Source organism: Chiloscyllium punctatum, chromosome 5 (genome assembly GCF_047496795.1).
Source record: "Chiloscyllium punctatum isolate Juve2018m chromosome 5, sChiPun1.3, whole genome shotgun sequence".
Classification (NCBI taxonomy): Eukaryota; Metazoa; Chordata; class Chondrichthyes; order Orectolobiformes; family Hemiscylliidae; genus Chiloscyllium; species Chiloscyllium punctatum.
Window position 1 is genome coordinate 102,958,617 of NC_092743.1, and position 19,821 is coordinate 102,978,437.

Genomic DNA, 19,821 nt, shown 5'->3' on the forward strand with positions numbered 1-19,821 from the left:
ACTACTGATCTGCAGATTTTCCTTCCTGTGCAAATATCTCTGAAACATTTTGCAAAACAGCATAACACCTCCACAACAACAGATTGCAGTTTTAGTGTCCTAATGGAAACTGGTGTGCAAAAGGATAATGTAAGATTAGCAACAGTTGGTATCAGTTTCCATTGGATGTGTTGCTTACATAAACTAGGTGAGGGTGCATCTCGACATTCACCTCTACCTATGCACAGAGTTAAAACGCATGACCCCCTACTAGCTGGCAACAACAAGTTACATGACTTAATTTACCCTTAGTGCAAACAAGCAACTGGAATGGTCACATGTGCTATCAGCTGCAAGCTGCCTATTAATAGTCATGGAATGCAGACAATGCTATGTGCCGGAGTGCTCAACTAAACACAAGTATCAAAGGAAGTTTGACTGCTCATTAACAAATCTGGAAAACATTAATTCAGTGAAATTCACTGTTGCTGTTCTTCTGAAGTTCTCCACTTTTCCTTGATGTTCCTGTGAGTGGCATCAGATCAGAAAAGAAACGTTCAACATAGTTTTGAAGACTGTGTTCTGAATGGCACAACTCCACGAACAAACACCATTCAGGTAGTTGAATAATCTGTTAGAAATATGTTAGCAAGTCCCTAACCATGGACTGCATGGTGGCTTTCCTCTAATTTTTAATCTTTGTGTGTTTGTCTCTTGCTTACACAAATTAATATTACTCTTGACTAGAATTCCTTGGTTCGGTTGATAAAATGTATTCATGTCATGAATAACATGCTCCTGATGCGTTTACATACAAGATGCATTCCACAGAAAGTTGATATACTTTGAAAGAAAGTTTAAATGTTAACCTCAAATCTCCGACAGGATTGTTGGTGCAATAATCAGGCAAGGGAAGTGGGAGAGTATTTGGGTAACATATATAGAGTTATTGCCTGCTGTGGGATGGATCCAGTGGCTTCTCCTCTTTGCTTTCAATGCAAACAAAGGAGTGGCACTGACATGACACAAGTGTCAGATAACATTCTAAACTATTGCGTCCTTGGCACTTATGGCACTAGTGCAGTATGCCAACTGTCTAGATTTTCCTAAGGTCCAGTTCATTTCATGCATGGGATGTGGGCGTCACAAGCTGTACAGCTTTTATTGTCCATCCCTAATTGCCCAGAGGGCAGTTAAGCATCAACCACATTGATGTGTGTCTGCAGTCACATGTAGGCCATCAGCAGATTTCCTTCCTTAAGTGACGTTAGTGAACAGATGGGCTTTTCCTAACAATCAACAATGGTTTCATTGTCATCATTAGACCCTTGTTTCCAGATTATTATTGAATTCAAATTTTACCATCTGCCATGGTGGGATTCAAACACAGGTTTATTGGGAACATCACCTGGATTTCTAGAGTAATAGACTAATGGCAATTCTACAAGGCCATTGTCTCCTCCCTTGCTTTCATTGGTAGCCTCATTGGATTGACCCAGGAGATGATCATTATTTATAGTTATAGCCTTGCTCCAGCACCAGCTCCTAGCCTCCCAATCGGCAGGTCACTGAACTGCATTAAGGAATATTGAGCCAGTGCTCATTAGGTAGAGGTCCTGTCTCACCAAGGTATTTATTATTTTCTAGCATGGCACAGTCAACATTTGTTGCCCATCCCTAATTGCTCTAAAACTGAATGGTTTGCTAGGCCATTTCAGAGGCATAGTTAAGAGTTAGCCATTTTCCTGTGGATCTAGGATCACTGATAAACCTAGGAAGACTAGGTAGGGATGGCAGATTTCACCTCCTTAAAGGACATTAATGAAGCAGGTTGATTTTTAATAACAATCGATGATGCTTTTATGATGACCATTAGCGATACCAGGTTTGAATTCCAGATTTTATGAATTGAATGTGTGACTTGAACCCATGTTTCCAGTGCATTTGCCTTTACCTCTATTAGTTCAGTAACATTATCACTGTGCCTCCATCTCCAATTACAGTGACAGAGGAAGATTCCATATTGTCACAACCTTTTTGAAGAGAAGTTCAGTGCCACGACTGTGTAGCCATTCTCAAAATGAGCACTGGTTAAATACTAGGTGAAAGTAACGAAAATCAATAACATAATTTCAGGTTGACGCAGGGGAACAGAAGTTGAACTGAAGGGAAGAGGGTTAGGTTGAAATTGAGGCCATCAAACAGATTAGGAAATCTCAGTAAAACTTTGAAGTGACACCAACTGGTCCAATGTGACTTGCAGACCCAAAAATGCTGTTCTGGTATGACCATAAAAATTTCTAATTTTTACTGTTGTTTCTTTCTGGGGCAGGGAGTGGTTGAAGAAATTACCAGCTTTAGGAGTGCTGTGCTGAATGGCAATCCCAGCAGTAGGTATTTGGAAGACTGAGGCAGCATTTGAAAGGGATGGTTTAGAGACAGTGCAAACACAAGTGGAGTTGAGGAAGGGTAGGAAGATGATAAGGAATACAAAGAAGTAGTTGGACGTGGCTTTGTCAACTGGATTGGAGGCTGCCAAACATAGTGATGTTGAAGGGATGCCTGTGAAGACTTGTTGGAGTGTATCAACCATGGCTCAGATTGTAGCATGTTCCTCTCTGTATTATAAGGATTCCATGTTCAAGTTCCATTCCAGGAATTGAGCATTCCAAAGCTAACAAAGCAGTGCATAGAGAAGGAGTGCTACACTGATGGCAGTGCTGCTTTTTGAGGATATATCTAATTGGATAAATAAAAGGGAGCTGGTAGATGTAGTATACTTAGAGTTCCAAAGGGCATTCAGGAAAGTGTCACATAAAAGTTAATGTGTAAGTTAAGGACTCACGGATAAAGTATTGTTTAATGGACAGGAAGCAGAGAGCAGGGATAACTGAGATATTTGCAAGTTGGTAAACTTTAAGTAGTGCAGTACTGCAAGGATCAGTACTGGAGCTGCAGCTAATTACAAGCCATATTAATTTACATATTAATGATTTGGGCAAAAGGACAGATAGTGATGTATGCAAGTTTGGTGATGATACAAGTCACTTTTGGAATATTGCATGCAATTCTGGTCTCCTTCCTATCGGAAGGATGTTGTGAAACTTGAAAGGGTTCAGTCAAGATTTACAAGGATGTTGCTAGAGTAGGAAGATTTGAGCTATAGAGAGAGGCTGTATAGGCTGGGGCTGTTTTCCCTGGAGCGCTGGACACTGAGGGGTGACTTTAATAGAGGTTTATAAAATCATGAGGGGCATGGATAGGATAAATAGACAAAGTCTTTTCCCTGGCTAAAGTGAGGACTGCAGATGCTGGAGATTAGAGTCAAGATTAGAGTGGTGCTGGAAAAGCACAGCAGGTTAGGCAGCATCTGAGGACCAGGAAAATCGATGTTTTTCAGGAGGAACCTGATGAAGGACTCCTGCCTGAAATGTCGATTTACCTGCTCCTCGGATGCTGCCTGACCTGCTATGCTTTTCCAGCACCATTCTAACCAAAGTAATTTCCCTGGGCTGAGGGAGTCCAGAACTAGAGGACATAGGTTTAGGGTGAGAGGGGAAAGATATAAAAGGGACCTAAGGGGCAACTTTTTCATACAGAAAGTAGTGTGTGTACGGAATGAGCTGCCAGATGAAGTGTTGGGAGCTGGTACAATCGCAGCATTCAAAAGGCATCTGGATGGGTATATGAATACGGGTTTTGTGGGATATGGGCCAAATGCTGGAAAATGGGACTAGATTGGGTTAGGATATCTGGTCGGCAAGGACAAGTTGGACCAAAGGGTCTGTTTTGGTGCTGTACATCTCTATGACTCTAAGTGAGTGGGCAGCCAGATGGTAGATGAATGTGATGTGATAGGTTATTCACTTAGGTCATTAGAATAGAAAAACAGAATTTGGCAGTGCTGATATTCAGATAGACTTCGATGCGTTCACATGGGAAAACTTGAAAAGGTTCAGAAAAGATTTACAAGGATGTTGCCAGGGTTGGAGGATCTGAGCTACAGGGAGAGGCTGAACAGGCTGGGGCTGTTTTCCCTGGAGCGTCGGAGGCTGAGGGGTGACCTTATAGAGGTTTACAAAATTATGAGGGGCATGGATCGGATAAATAGACAAAGTCTTTTCCCTGGGGTCAGGGAGTCCAGAACTAGAGGGCATAGGTTTAGGGTGAGAGGGGAAAGATATAAAAGAGACCTAAGGGGCAACTTTTTCACGCAGAGGGTAGTATGTGTATGGAATGAGCTGCCAGAGGATGTGGTGGAGGCTGGTACAATTGCAACATTTAAGAGGCATGTGGATGTGTATATGAATAGGAAGGGTTTGGACGGATATGGGCCGGGTGCTGGCAGGTGGGACTAGATTGGGTTGGGATATCTGGTCGGCATGGACGGGTTGGACTGAAGGGTCTGTTCCATGCTGTATATCTCTATGACTCTATAAATGGCCTAATTCTGCTCCTAAATCTAATGAACTTATGATCACATCCCAAGAATGAATAAAAAAGCATGATTTGGCTACCATGTTAGTTACTGTTGAGAATTGTGATAACATTTAACCTCGCTATAATCCGCTACTAAGTTATGGTTAACACATATCCATTAACTTGTATTGATTGTAGGATCACTTAGAGAGTGTTTATGTCACTTACATGTTTAAGTTTCCAATTTTTCTTTATCTACACACAAATAAGTCAGTGAAACCAATTTATAGAATTACTAGTTCAAGAAAATACGATCACTGTGAATTTCAGTGTTTACAAAACCTTTTTTTTTCAGCATGAATGAAGATATGGTTCTCCATAACTATTTTCACTTCAAGGAAACAGACCTGTCTCATCAATTATTAAAACAGCTTAATGCCCAACGGAAAAAGGCGATATTGACTGATGTCATTCTTTGTGCTGGAGACAAGGAAGTTCCTTGCCATCGAAACGTACTGGCATCAAGTAGCCCTTACTTCAGGGCAATGTTCTGCAACAACTTCAAAGAGAGCTTCCTAACCCATGTCCACTTGTTGGGGGTCCCAGTGGACATTCTTACTCAGATTGTGGATTATGTCTACACAGGAGAGATTACAATAAATGCAACAAATGTTTTTTCTCTGTTGGAGGCTGCTGGTATCTATCAGTACCCCAAAGTGCTCGAGGCATGCTCCTTATACTTGCAAAGTCAATTGACAGCTACAAATTGCCTTGGCATGGTGAGACTGGCACAAATCTTCAGCTGCAAAAGTTTGGAGAAAAAGGCCAAGGCGGTTGCTTTGCAACATTTCCCAGAGGTGGCATCCTGTGAGGACTTGAAAGAACTTACCTGCACTGAACTTGCAGACTACTTGGGGGATGATGGACTCTGTGCTGAAGAAGAGCAGGTTTTCGATACTGTCACAACTTGGATCAACCATGACCCAAAGACAAGGCAAAAACACATGCATGAGCTCTTCAAGAAAGTCCGACTCCAGTATGTCCACCCTACTTACCTCTTTCACTTTATTGCCAATAATCCCTTTATTCAGTCGTCACCTGTTTGTAGACACATCTTGGAATCAGTCAGCCGACTGATATTTTCCTTAAGCCTTGCAAACAGCCCGGATATCATGCCCATGTGGTGTGTCCCCCGCAGGTATGCCTCTCAAGAGTTCCTGGTTATTGTTGGAGGTAGGAAAAGTAACCAAGAGACAACAAAGGAGGCATTGCTTTATGATTCCAGGTCAAAACAGTGGGTAGCTCTTTCTAAGCTTCCTGTCCACCTCTACAAAGCTTCTTCAGTATGTTTACACAGTAATATATACATCCTTGGAGGACTGGTTGTTCATAATAAGAAGACCACCATAAGTGCATGTGTTTATAGTTACTCCTTGAAAATGAACCATTGGAAGCCAGAAGTAGATATGTTGGTGCCATGCTACTCCAATCAGGCCATAGCACATATGAATTATATTTTCTCCCTGGGAGGGGTTGGGCCAAGTCAAGAAATACTAAATACTTTGCACAGATATGATAGCATTTTCGGTATCTGGGAGTCAATGGCACCCATGCCAGTTGCTGTGCTACATCCAGCCATTGCTGCCAAGAACCAAAGGCTCTATGTTTTCGGTGGAGAAGATGTTGTACAGAATGCCGTTCGTCTGATACAGGTACAGCCATCAGGCTCACTGATCTTTTGTGTTAAAAAGTGGGGAGGAATTACGAGAAACTGGGCAATCCTCAGCTTGGAACAAGCTGGTAATACTTAGAGAGTTAGAATAAGTTAATCAGAAGAACATTCCTGCACAAAATCTTCAGCCAGCCACAGACCTCACAAGGACAAAATGGGACAACATTAGACCCAATAAACCAATGCAACTGTTAGTTCTTCAGCAGCTGTTGCTGGTCTAATGTTATTGCCTGGCACTTTGTTACAAGAGCTATTAATTAGAGTGAAACATCAGTAACTCTGTTTCTCTCCAAAAATGCTGCCAGATTTGTCAAGTGTTCAGATTATCTACTTTATTTTGTTCCAATTCCTGACATCTTCAATAGTTTGCTTTTGTTCTATCTTAGAAATTAAGTTCAGTTTGGAGCCTTCAGTAAAGTTTTCAAGGTGAAAAAATGCTTCTAACCATCCTCTTCATTTCTCAAATAATTTTCAATTTATGTCCCTTATTAGAGATTTACCGATAAACAGAAACAATCTTTCACTATTTATAATCCCAGAACTTCCATGCATTTGAAAACCTCTATTACATATTTATTTAATCTAGTCTTTTGGGGAAAAATGTAATTTAAACTGACTTCTAATTCACGAATCAGAACTGTGAACAATATTGCAACCATAGCCCAATCAAACTTCACACACAAATTCAATATCACTTCCTATTAAAATTGAATCACACTTAATTTGTAATTATCCGTTGCCCATTAGAGACAGAAACTTAATAAATATATAACACGAGGGACGCCATTCCACAAGCATAGGGCAAGGTTTATTAACCCCCTCCCCAGTTATCAGCATAACAAACTACTGTCAGTAACTTATGTATTTTGCATCAATTGATAGTTCAAAACATATTTCCAAGGTGGTACAGGTACAAGATCCTTTATCCGAACATCCAAAAACTGAAAAGCTCCAAAATCTGAAGGTTTTGTTGTGAAGTTTTTTTCTCTTTAACAAGGTTGTTTGGTGAACAAACAGTTAACCCAAGTTGACACCCACTCAATGTGTGTCACTCAGATGTGACATGGGGGGTGTGGCCAAGTACCGACAGGCCTGGGGTTTCTCTGTGAGTGCCCCCAAGTTGACACCCACTTGATGTGTGTCACGCAATGCGACGTGGGGGTGGGGTGCGTGGCCAAGCATGTTCTGAATTAGAAGTTTGCTTCTCCAGTAAGATTTTTAAAGATTTCAGCATCAAACTGTCACATTCTCAAATCTGAAAAATTCCGAGTTCTGAAAAACAGCTGGTCCCGAGCATTTTGGATCAGGGATCTTGTACCTGTCATAGTTTCTTTATTATTTGTTAACTCATAAATGCCACTTATTAGCATTGACCTTTCCATGTTTGCAACGACGCTGTAAATAATAAGCACATTTCTGCCATTGTTATTTTCTTTCTTTATTTTCTCAAAGTTTTACAGCCAAGAATATTTATTCCTCAATCTTAGATTAGATTAGATTACTTACAGTGTGGAAACAGACCTTTTGGCCTAACAAGTCCACACCGCCCCGCCAATGCGCAGCTCACCCATACCCCTACATTTACCCCTTACCTAACACTACGGGCAGTTTAGCATGGCCAATTCACCTGACCTGTACATCTTTGGACTGTGGGAGGAAACCAGAGCATCTGGAGGAAACCCACGCAGACACAGGGAGAACGTGCAAACTCCACACAGTCAGTCGCCTGAGGCGGGAATTGAACCCGGGTCTCTAGCGCTGTGAGGCAATATACCACAGTGATTCAGAAAGATTTACCAAAGCTTCTCTATCTCTGCATGGAACTGTGCAGAATTTATAATGTGCTAACCACTCTGTCACCATGCCGCCCTGGAATTATCCCAACTGGAATTAGCTTTCCATCCAAGTTCTATCCAACCTTTGTTTCCGAACGTGTGCATATTTTCCAGTGAAAGACAGCAATAAAATCAGAAATACTCAGTGGGCCAGGCAGCATCTGTGGAGAGAAAAATAGAGTTAGCATTTAAAGTTGATGACCTTTTCATCAGAACTGGAAAAAGTTAATAGATGTCATAATTTTTAAATAAGTACGGCAACAGGGTAAGAAGGGAGAGGAAAACCCAAAGAGGGTGTTTGTAATAGGATGGAAGACAGAGAGATTAAGTGCCAAAAGAATTAATGGTTCAAAACCCCTTCATTTTGTCAGTAAGCTCTCCTCACAATTTTTCTGTTTTGTTTGTAACATGGCTGATTTTTGCTTGCTCGGAGCAATATCAATTTATAGCCCAGGACCCATTTTCTGAAAAATAAAACAAATGTACTCATGTCTGTCACCTTTTGTTTTGAATTACACAGGAGCTTGTGAAGCCTATAGCTTCCTCTTACTGTCTTGACGACAATATCTCCTTTAAGTTGGCAACCAATCAGCACTTTTTCTCCTGGTGTGTAATTGTGATCACCTTCAATTTGGCATTCTTGCATTTGATAAGTGTAAAACCAAAAGCTTCAGCAACATGCCCCTCTTTTCAACAATCTTCTCTTTTATTCTGCTTTCCCTCCTTCATGCCATTTCACTTGTTCAAAACCTATGACTTACATTAGTGACTTTCCTCTGTTCTGATGGAAGCTCACAGGCCTGAATTGCAAACTCTGTTTCTCTCTCCACAAACTTACCAGATCTGATGAGTTCTTCTAGCATTTTCTGTTTTATTTTTATTGCAAGTTCCCAGCATCCTTAGTTTTTTTTTGCTTTTATAAAAGACATTGACCTATTTATAACTCTCTTCCTCGCTTTCCTCTATCTTCTTTAAGGAGACTTCTGTTTATACTTTAGGATAGACAAATGATTTAAACTGAACGAAAGGATCCAATAGCACAATTTGATGGATAGTGGGAGGACTGACCTCACTGCCCAGGCCAATGTTCATCCCTCTGCCAAAATCACAAAAAAAATCATTTGGTTATTGTCACATTGCTGTGTGTTGGAGCTTACTGTGTATAAATTTGCTTATGCATTTCCTACAATGCAACAGTGATTGCACTTCAAAAGCAAGTATTTCACTAGCTATACAGTCTTTTAGGATGTCATGCAGAATATACCACTGCATATCCCCTCCCCCTGGTTTTGTTGTGTTGAACTGCTTTGTCCTTTCACTCTTGTTAAGTCTAATCCAATATTTGGTTCTGTGTAGCCTAATGGCGACAATTCTTCCTTATATCTTCTTAATTATTTCCTGCACATCTTCATCACAAAATCATTGCTGTCTATTCAGTTTAGGTGATGCCCATTCTATGTGAAGAGCTACCCTTGCCTAAGGAACTGTCTTAATATTCTAACTTCCTATTCTATTCCAATTGTGCCCTGTGAATGGAAGGCCTTTGTTACAATGTCTGAAGATGCTTCATGCTGTCCTGTTTTCTTGGTACTTTACTTTTTGTCAATGGTGATTTGTCCATTGCCTTTTGCTTTCAGGGTAGGGTGAGGAGTGGTCCTGCTCTGGTCTGGGCTCCTTGTCCCCTCTGGGTACAATGTCTCATCCATGACTTGAGCATGGGGCCTAGAGGCCCCAGTCCACAGTACTGGGCCATGATGTACTTCCATCCATCCCATCCCAGGCCCTGGTGAAAAGGCAGATGCCAAGTCTGCCTCAGCTGGAAAAGGAACCAAATTGGTGCAGATGATATGATTATGAACCACACACTAACCCATCTGAGCCAACTGGCTCACTCTTTCGTGTACAAGGGTATTATATAAATCTGATGTCACAGGATCAACTTGTTTGTCATAAATGGAAATGGTTGAAAGGAAATGTACTCAACCAGTTGGTTACCGTGGTATTTATTTTACGGGTCCTTTTTGTTGAAATAAAATTTGTAATTATAGTTTTGATTTATTCACAGAAAATTCAGACTATATGTCAACTCACCCATCAATTATGTCGCTAATCAGACTCCAGCAAGTATAAATATCACAAGGTTCAGCCAGGGTCAGGTCTTATGAGTCTGAAGTTGCTCAGATAATCACAGATTTCTGTGATAAACATAAGCATGCATTAGGGATTAATGAGGCACTGGCAGCAAAGAGATTTGGAATAAAAGAGCTTTAATTGAGACAGGGTTTACTAAATGAAGCTGATTGACCTTGGATTAAGCACTGAGACTCAGATTTAGGAGTTTGAGTATAGAACCAGTAAGGAAGATTTATTAAGATTAACATTGGCCTATGAAAATAGGTCTCAACATGATACACACATCACTTAATCAAATGCAAGTTATTAATCTATTAGATTAAACTTAACATTAACCAATAAGTTCATCAAGATCAAAACACGAGACAATCAACACTAGGGCACTCAATAAAGAAAGGACTTGTAAATCATTGAGGTAAATATGATACTGGCTGTATCATTTTTAATGAGATTGTGATTAACTGACAGTTGTATAAAATACACTGTAAATAATGAATTCAATTTAGAGTTAAGTTGCACAGATTGCAGGATATCAGAACAATAGAATTACACTCTCCGCTCAGCCTGTCCCCTCTTTACGTTTGCATGCAAATGAGTCTGACAGAAACAAAACCATTTAATAACCATGTACACAAGGATTCCAAAGCTATGGCTCCCACCAGAATATATATATATATATATCTATATCTATATCTTTCTTCCATTTATGGTAAATCTACATCCTTCCTGCTGCTGGTAAGGTCCTACTCATTTACATGATCAAAAGCCTTCAGCATTTTGAACATGTCTATTAAATCTCCTCTTACCTTTCTCCACTCCAATCTTTCCACATGTTGAAAGTTTCTCACCCTTGGAACCATTCTTGCAAATCTCCTCTGAACTTTCCTTAGGACCATGACATTGTTCTTAGAAGGATGATCCTAGAATTGGACACAATACTCTAGCTGCGACCTAAACAGTGATTCAGAAACATTTACCATAGCTTCTCTATCTCTGCATGGAACTGTGCAGAATTTATAATGTGCAAACTATGCCAGTGTCTATTCTTCTTATGCTATATTATCTCAACCCATCAGCACATCTTTTTTTGTTATGTGTGTGTATATATAGCTTCCTCTTAAATATATCTGTTATTGGCAGTAACTGTTTCCACAGTCAGTAAGGCTAAAACTGTTTCTCCTGAATTCCCCATTATTAATGACTCCTACATACCCGGTAGGCTGCTTAGCTCAGTTAGTTAAACAGCTAGTGTCTAGATTAGATTCACAATATGTGGGGTTCAACTCTTGTTCCAACTGAAACAGGCTCATGGTTTATTTCCACTTTCTACTTGTAGTAAGGGGAAAAAATGGCACTTCACCATAATTCAGCAAGTAATTGCTAAGGAATATCTCTAAGCAGGGAGCTCCAAAGACAGGTCTTGTATGTACGGTTCCTAGTTTGGGTCTTCAGCACAAAATGACTGCTCTATTAATACATCTCATAACTATTAATTTCTTTATCTGGTTACCCCTCAGCATTCATTTTCTTAATGAGAAAGTCTTACCCAGTTTAGTCTGGATAGTTCAATATCGACAAATATGTTCAGAAATGTTAAAGTCAAACACTGGGAATGTTTGGTGGAGTTATATTTTCTGCATTACTTTTGAAGAGTTTTAATTCTGAATTTTTATTTAGGTTTACAACATATCAAGGAATATGTGGTTCAGAATGGAGACAAGGATGGTTAAAAATATCTGTGCACCTGCAGCTGTGATTGGTGACAGAATTATTATTATTGGAGGTAAGATGGAACAGCTGAAATAATAATGGATTGATTCAAAGATAATGTTTTAGACCAGAATTAGCTGGAACTAAGTACAATATAGATAATAACAATGTAGTGAGGAATGATAAGGCATCACATTAATCAATATGGGGCCAACAGTTTATCGTCCTAAGAAAAGAGTTTTAAGCTTTAAGAAATAAACTGAGGGAAGGACAACCTAAAAATTAATCGAGTGATTTAGAGTCAAATTACAGCCATGGTGTGAAAGAAAGACTATATTCTGATAGAAAAAACAAATAGATAGGAAACATAGGGGGAAAGAAATAACATTTTTAAAAATCTCAACGAACAATTTGCTACCTTAAACGTGCTGTGTAGCATTCCTAATTGTCCTCTTTCTGAATGGGAGAGATTGACAGTCAATGGAGGAACATTAATCTCACTAAAAGAATCTTCACACAAAGGTGACAGCCTTAACTTTTTGCAGCAAATTCAATTCATATTTACAGTGCAAATCCAGCAACTTCCTGAAACCCATGAGATGACGCCCTAATGAATGAAGTTCATGTGGAACAGTTCAATTCATCCACCAGTTTTGTACATGGGTGGAGGTAAAAGATCCCAAAAAAAAGTTGGAGAATTTTCCATGGTTTCCTGGTCCATACCTAACCCCTAATCCACATCACCAAAACAAAGTATCTGGTCATCATCCTAATGCTATTTCTGGAAGCTGTGTTACCTATATTTCAGCAAAGACTGCCCGTTAAAAAGTACTTCACTAGTTGGAAGACACTTTTGGAGGTTCTGAGGCCTTGACATGCTAATAAAAAAGCAAGATTTTCTTTCCCAATACCTTAATCAATAATTTTAACAGCTCAAAACATTCTTGCTTTGTTTATTTTTTACATATGATTTTTATTCTCTCAGGCTACACAAGAAGAGTGATTGCTTTTGATACAAAGTCAAGCCAATTTGTAAAATGTGCTGATATGAAAGAGAGGAAGATGCATCATGGAGCTACAGTTATAAACAACAAGATCTATGTAACTGGTGGACGGTTTGTCACTTCGGACAACATTATTGAAGACAGCGATGCAATAGATTGTTATGACCCAGAGACAGACAGCTGGATATCTAAAGGAAAGCTGCCACATAAACTGTTTGACCATGGCTGTTTAACACTGCATAGCATCTCCTACAAGCCCCCTACGCAGTAAGTGGTATAACAATCATAAAGTCACAGACGTTATGATACAGAAGGAGGCTTATCAGATCAATACGAGCTCTCTTATACAGCAATCCAGTCAGTCCCAATCCCCTGTGCTATTCCTATAGTCCTGCAAGTTTATTTCTGTCAAGTGTCTATCCAGTTTCTTTCTAAACTATCTTCAATGTCATATTCACCACCCTTTTAGGCAGCCCACTACATAGAAGAGTTCTTCCTCATATCCTACCTGTATCTCTTGCCTCTCACTCCTTGTAACATTAACTACTGAGAACATTTTTTCTTTGACTATCTTATTCAAACCTGACATAGCCTTGTACACCTCTCAATCCCCTTTGCTTCAATTTAATATTGTAGCTAAAATTGCTCATCCCTGGAACCTTTCTGGTTACTCTGCTGTCAATCTCAAGGTCCTCTACACTCTTCATAAAGCATTGTGGCCAGTACTGGATACACTATTCAGAGTTGTAACCTCCTGACTGTCTGTAAAGGCCCAGCATTATTTTCCTGTGTTTGTTCTCAGTGCTGCTACATATTAAACCAGTGAAGGAATAATGGCTTCTGGCTGCATCTAGCATCTCCAGGTACAGGATTTCTTCAACAAAAACAGAAAGTCCTGGAGAAACACAGCAGCTGCAGAGACAAAACAGAGTTTTGTGTAAAGTGCCGCTTCATTAAGATTTCTTTGTTGCTGATATTAATAATCCTGAAACCAACTTATCAATGAGGACCAAACTGGTTTCCATTTTCACTTCTTGCTCTATCAATGCCGCCAGGAGCCTATCCTATACATTTGCCACTTTTATTCAAGATACTGTCCTTTCTGTACTTACTACTTTTTTTGTCATGCATTTTTATTCAATTTGTTGTACACAAAAGAAATCATCACTAGAATCTAATGTGGAAGAAATGTGCTCTGATAGAGCTGTTTATCAGCAATAATCAATATTCAGTAACCCCCAACCCTATAACATCAACATGGATACATACCAAATGGTCATAGATGAACAGAATCATACAGAACAGATACAGACCCTTTGGACCAACTCACCAATGCTGACCAGTTATCCCAAATTAATCTAGTCCCATTTGCCAGCATTTGGCCCCTATCCCTCTAAACCTTTCCCTTTCATGTACCCATCCAGATGCCTTTTAAATGTTGTAATTTTACTAGCCTCCACCACTTCCTCTGGTAGTTTGTTCCATACATACACCATCCTCTGCATTAAAAAGTTACCCCTCAGATCCCTTTTAAATCTCACTACCCTACTTTATGAAGAAAGACTTTAGATATTCACCCTATCCATGCTCTTTATCATTTTATAAATCTCTATAACCCTCAGCCTCTGAAGTTTGAGGGGAAAAAGCCCCAGTCTGTTCAGCCTCTCCCTGCAGCACAAACCCTCCAAGCCCAGCAACATTCTTGTAAATCTTTTCTGAACTCTTTCAGGTTTAACAATATCTTTCCTATAGCAGGGAGACCAGAATTGAATTCTAAAAGTCGCCAAACCAATGTCCTGTACGACTGCAACATGACAACCCAACTCCTTTAATCAATGTACTGACCAATAAAGGCAAATGCCTTAATCACCACCTGTCTACTTCAACCCCAAGTCCCTCTGATTGTCCAAACTACTCATGGTCCTACCATTAACTTCACCCTTCCAAATCCTGCCTTGACTTGCCTTACCAAAATACAACCTCACATTTGTCCTTCAGGAGAACAGCCAAAGATGAATTTCTGCATCAATGTGTCTGAGATTTTTGTATTTCTAAGCATCCATAGCTTCATTGTCTTTATCTGGGAAGGGCGAAAAAAACTCAGGGTTTTTCCCTTAAGTTCTGTAATCCACCATCTCCCTAAAACCTTTTGTAATTGAATATCCTTTTGAAGCAGGGAGTGTGTAGTGTGAGGTTATATTATCCAAACTCTGGTGCACACAAACTAGCATGTATCAGTCTCCAGACTGGATAAATGGGGAGGGTTGGGGGCAGGCAAGACATCTGGCTGTAAAATCATCTACCAAATTCAAAAGACATGCTGAATGACATTACCATCAACATTGTGGAAACTGCATGTAACATGAGGAACATGAATGAGAAACGAAAGAGGGAAAGTTAATGTGAGCTTATAGGAAGTGTATTTGATGGAGGGAAATTTGGCTGCCTTCATGATGCCTCGCCTAATGGGATAATGGTGAAAAAAATCACACTGTTTAGTTGTTAAACCCTTCTAGGTTTTAACATCAGAGCAGTTGTTCCTTTTGAATTATTAATTAAATATAGGTTTACAATTAGCCTAAAGTCCTTATTAAAATCTTAAGAGTTTAGAGCAATGGCTCAGTGTTTCTTGCTTCTGAGTCAGAAGATTGTGGGTTCAAGTCTCATTCCCAACATGCACAATCCAGGTTGACACTCTGCTATAAGAGGGGAGTGCTACATTATTGGGGGTGCTATTTTTTTCAGGTGAGGCAGAAATTGAGGGCAGTTTGCCCTCTCAAGTGGACTCAACAAAATCATGTTACATTATTTTGAAGAAGGCAAGTGGTGTTATCCCTGGTGCCCAGGGTAACATTATTAAAATAAACAAGATTCTTGGAGAATTTGATAAGATTGATTTGGAGAGGTTGTTCCTCCATGTGGAAGACTCTCAGACTGAAAACATCATCATCTGCAAGTAAGGGGTAAGGGGCTGCCCATTTAAAGCAGAAATGAAGGGGAATTTCTTCTCTCAGAGAACCTGCAGAGAGCTGATGTGTTTGGGTCATTAAATATATTCAAGGTTGAGACAGACAGATTTCAATCACTAAGGGAATCAAGGGGTTGGGTAAAAGCTGTAGAATTCAGGACTATCAAATTAGCCATGGTCTCATTGAATGACTGAGCAGACTTAATGGGTCAAATGGTCTCTTTCTGCTCCAAGTCTTACTGTCTTATTCCTTGGTAACTCAGATTATCTGGTCATTATCACATTGATGTTTGTTGGAGCTTGCTGTGTACAAATTGCCTGCTGATTTTCCGACATTACCGCAATGACTACAGTTTAAATGTACTTATTGATTATAAAGAGTACTAGGACATCCTGAACTCTTGAAAGGTGATAACGAATTGTAACCATTTTCCTTCTGAAAAGTGAGCCATTTTTCTCACTGTTTCTGTTGTAATAAAAGTTTCTGTTTAGATGACTGAAAAGAATCATGAACTACATTTTGTCACATGTTAAAGATAAAATGACAATTGTAGTATTATTCCCCATTGTATTACTGGCTGGAGAAAGACATCAGGAGAAAATTGAAGCTGAACTTTTTGTTTTAATAATCTGGATAAAATTCCCAAAATAGTAATCTGGAAGCAGTATTCGGTGAAACTAAACCTTCGACTTGAAGTGCAAGGGAAGTAAAATTTGTCTTGATAAAGGCTAATTTTCTTGCATTTGGTGCAGTTATTGAGCTGTTTGTAAGTCTTTGTAAATATTAATTACTGCCCATTTTAAATGTGGATCTTTTAAGTAGTGGAGTGTCTGTTTCCAAAGTTGCGAATTGTTTGTTTTCATGTTCATGTCTTTACAGTTGATCCATTCAACGATGGAAGAGTTGATGTTCCTTTTGCTGTGGGTATAGCTCTGGTTTCTGATGAGAAGTCAAAGAACCCAACCAATTCCCAGTAAAGGCGAGTTGCAAGTGATAAAGCCCATCACAGTCAACTATTGGAGCAATCAATAGTGCATAAGACACAGTAGTTTGAAATTATCTTAATAGCAAGAGTCTCCAGGAAGTCTCCCCTGAAAAACCTGGGGACATCAGCATGAGGAGAAGCAAGATGTTTCCTTCCAGACTCTACAAAGTACTTCTCACAGTGAAGAGAGAAACTCAGGTCACTCACCCAAGCTCCCTTAATGAGTGGATCACTGAGTCACAAGGGAAATATTTGCATTTGTATTACACCTTTCACAACCTAAGGACATCGTAAAGTGCTTTCAAGCCAATGTAGTACTTTTGAAATGTTGCCACTGATATAATAGGAAACATAGCAGCCAATTTGCCATAGCAAGCTTCCATAAACAGCAATGTGATAAGTTTTTAAAACTTCTGTCATAAGATGTGGGCATCACTGGTAAAGTCATTGATTGTTGCCCGTTGGTAATTGTTCTACATGAAATGTTACAGTTCTTGTGAAGTAGGTAGACCCAAAATGCTGTTAGGAATCCTGTCGAACGACAGTAAAGGAATTGTGATATAGTTCCAAGTCAGGATGGTGTGTGGTTCAGAGGTGGACCTGCAGATGGTGATGTTCCCATGCATCAGCTGCTGTTATTCTTCCAGTTCAAAGGTTTGGAAGGTGTTATTGATTGCACTGTCAATGACCCCTTCGACAACTTTGTGGATGAGAAAGAGGAGGCTGACGGGACACTAATTGGGCAGGTTGAATCTGTCCTGATATTTGTGGTCAGGACATACCAGGGCAATGTTTGGGTTTTGTTGAGTGTTGTAGCCATACCAGAACAAGACAGCTTGGCTAGGGGCACAGTGGGTTCTGGAGAACATCTTCAATAGAACCCAGTTCAATACCCAGTTCCTTGAGCCATTTCTTAATATCATGAGGAATGAATCAAATTGGCTGAAGAATGGGATCTGTGATGCTGGGGACCTCAGGAGGAGGCTGAGATGGATTCACCACTCACCATTCTGGCTTGAAGATTTTTGCAAATGCTTCAGCCTTATCTTTTGCACTGATGAGATTGTTCCTCCATTATTGAAAATAGTGATATTTGTGGAACCTCCTTCTGTTAATAGTTTAATTGTCCACTGCCATTCATAACTGGGTATGGCAGAACTTACCAAGCTTTTATCTAATCCATTGGTTGTGGGATTACTTATTACTGTCTATTACATATTGCTTCTGATATTTTTAATGCATGTAGTCCTGTGTTGTAGATTCACCTGGTTATTTTTAGATATGCCTGGCATTATTTCTGGCATATCCTTCTGCACTCTTCATTGAACTAGGATTCATCCCTTGGCTTGTAATAAAGCAGGATTGAGTAGAATTCTCTGGCTGCTGATGTCCCACGAAGTCTCATGGATTACTGGTTTTGAGCTGTTAGATCTGTTCTGAATCTATCCAACTTGGCACATTGGTAGTGCCACACAATAATATGGAGGGAATGCCTGGGTAAAGACAGGGGATTTCATTTTCACAAGGACTATGCAGTGGTCACTCCTACCAATGCTATCATGTGCAGATGTGTATGTATCAGTTAGACTGGTGAGAATAAAGTCTGGCAGGCTTTTTCATCTTATGGGGTCCCTCAATATCTGCTGCAGGCCCAATCTGAAAAATATGCCCTTCCGGAATTAGCAAGCTCATTCAGTAATTTTACTTATAAAGCACTGTTTGTGATGGACGCTGAAGTCCCCTACCTTGAATACATTCAAGTAAGTTTGTCTTCTTTGAAAAATGACACAATATCTTTTAAGTCCACTTGAGAAGACAAATAAACATACTCTTTATTAAACATACTTTATTATTAAACATACTTATTAAACATATTCTGTTAAATAAAGATGACACCTTCAATAGTTCAGATGCCCTCAGTACTGTACATGGGTTCTCCGCCTGAATCTTGTGGTCAATTCACTGGAGTAGGCCTTGAACACAAATTTCTGACTCAGAGATTTGACTGTCGAACAAAACACTACCCAGTAAGCCACAGCTGACAGCCCATGGAGAAAAAGAGAAGGTTTGATATTGTCATTTTAAAAAATCAGTATAAAACAAACCTTACTTATTCAAATGGGTTGAACCATTCTGTCTAATTGTTTCATTTTTGTCAAGGAATACTAGTCATTTCAGATTAATGATACAAAATTACATTATTTACAGAATATGTGGTAATGCATTGTATTTGACAGTAAATGTGCAGTATTGTGCAGTTGCAACAACACAAGAAGTTCAGCACAATCTGGGCTACTTGATTGGTGCTCCAACCCATCACCATTCACTCCCTCCATCATTGGTAAGATGCACTGCTTCAATTCACCAAGGCTCCTTTGACAGGATTTTTCAAACTTGTTACCACAAACACCTTGGAGGATAAGGTCAACAGATGCATAGGAACTGCAAGTTCCCTATCCAAATCACACATTACCCTCATTTGGAACTACATTCCCATTGATTGTCGCTGGGTCACAATCCTGGAACTCCCTCCTTAACAGCACTCTGAGTGTACCTACAACATGGACTGCAGTGGTTTCAGGAAGGTAGCTCACCACCACCTTACTGAGTGCAGTTAGGGATGGGTGATAAATGACATCACATTAGTTAACTGTTTTTAATATTTTGTGAATTAAATAATGGTTTGAAAATTTATTGTACTTGAATCTTCAAAAATATATTTAACTTAAGGAAGTTTTCGTGATTATTGAAGAGATGTATTAAATTTTCACTCTAATTTGCATTTATTTTGTTGAATTTTGATTAATTTTGGTTTTTTTTGCTATCTTCTATACAAACCAGTATTCTGATACTCTAAGAGTTGATAAAAAAAATTATAATATTCATCTCTGAGAGACTTGAAATCTGTTGATGACAAAGTTTATATCTTGAATTTGAATGTTTATTTCTTCTGCAAATATTAAATACTACTTGGCAGTGGTACTGACAATATAAGATCACTTACACTGGATAAGATTTAGATTAATTTTATAAATTTATTTATTGCATGATCATA

At 39.4% G+C, this 19,821-nt stretch overlaps 1 protein-coding gene across 1 annotated transcript; it reads left to right on the forward strand.

Annotated features, from left to right (window-relative positions):
• The first annotated feature begins 391 nt into the window (after positions 1-391).
• Positions 392-19,460, forward strand: LOC140477285 (kelch-like protein 38). Its single transcript, XM_072570881.1, has 5 exons — positions 392-597; positions 4,754-6,110; positions 11,776-11,881; positions 12,794-13,079; positions 16,661-19,460. The coding sequence occupies exons 1-5, from the start codon at positions 566-568 to the stop codon at positions 16,662-16,664; spliced, it is 1,785 nt and encodes a 594-aa protein (XP_072426982.1). The 5' UTR covers positions 392-565; the 3' UTR covers positions 16,665-19,460.
• The last annotated feature ends 361 nt before the right edge of the window (positions 19,461-19,821 follow it).

Excerpts from the sequence above, each read along its gene's own strand:
- LOC140477285 (XM_072570881.1), top strand. The coding sequence starts at position 566 with ATGGCACAACTCCACGAACAAACACCATTCAG. Across the intron at positions 6,111-11,775 it reads ATGCCGTTCGTCTGATACAG|GTTTACAACATATCAAGGAA; the intron begins GTACAGCCATCA and ends ATTTTTATTTAG. Across the intron at positions 11,882-12,793 it reads CAGAATTATTATTATTGGAG|GCTACACAAGAAGAGTGATT; the intron begins GTAAGATGGAAC and ends TTATTCTCTCAG.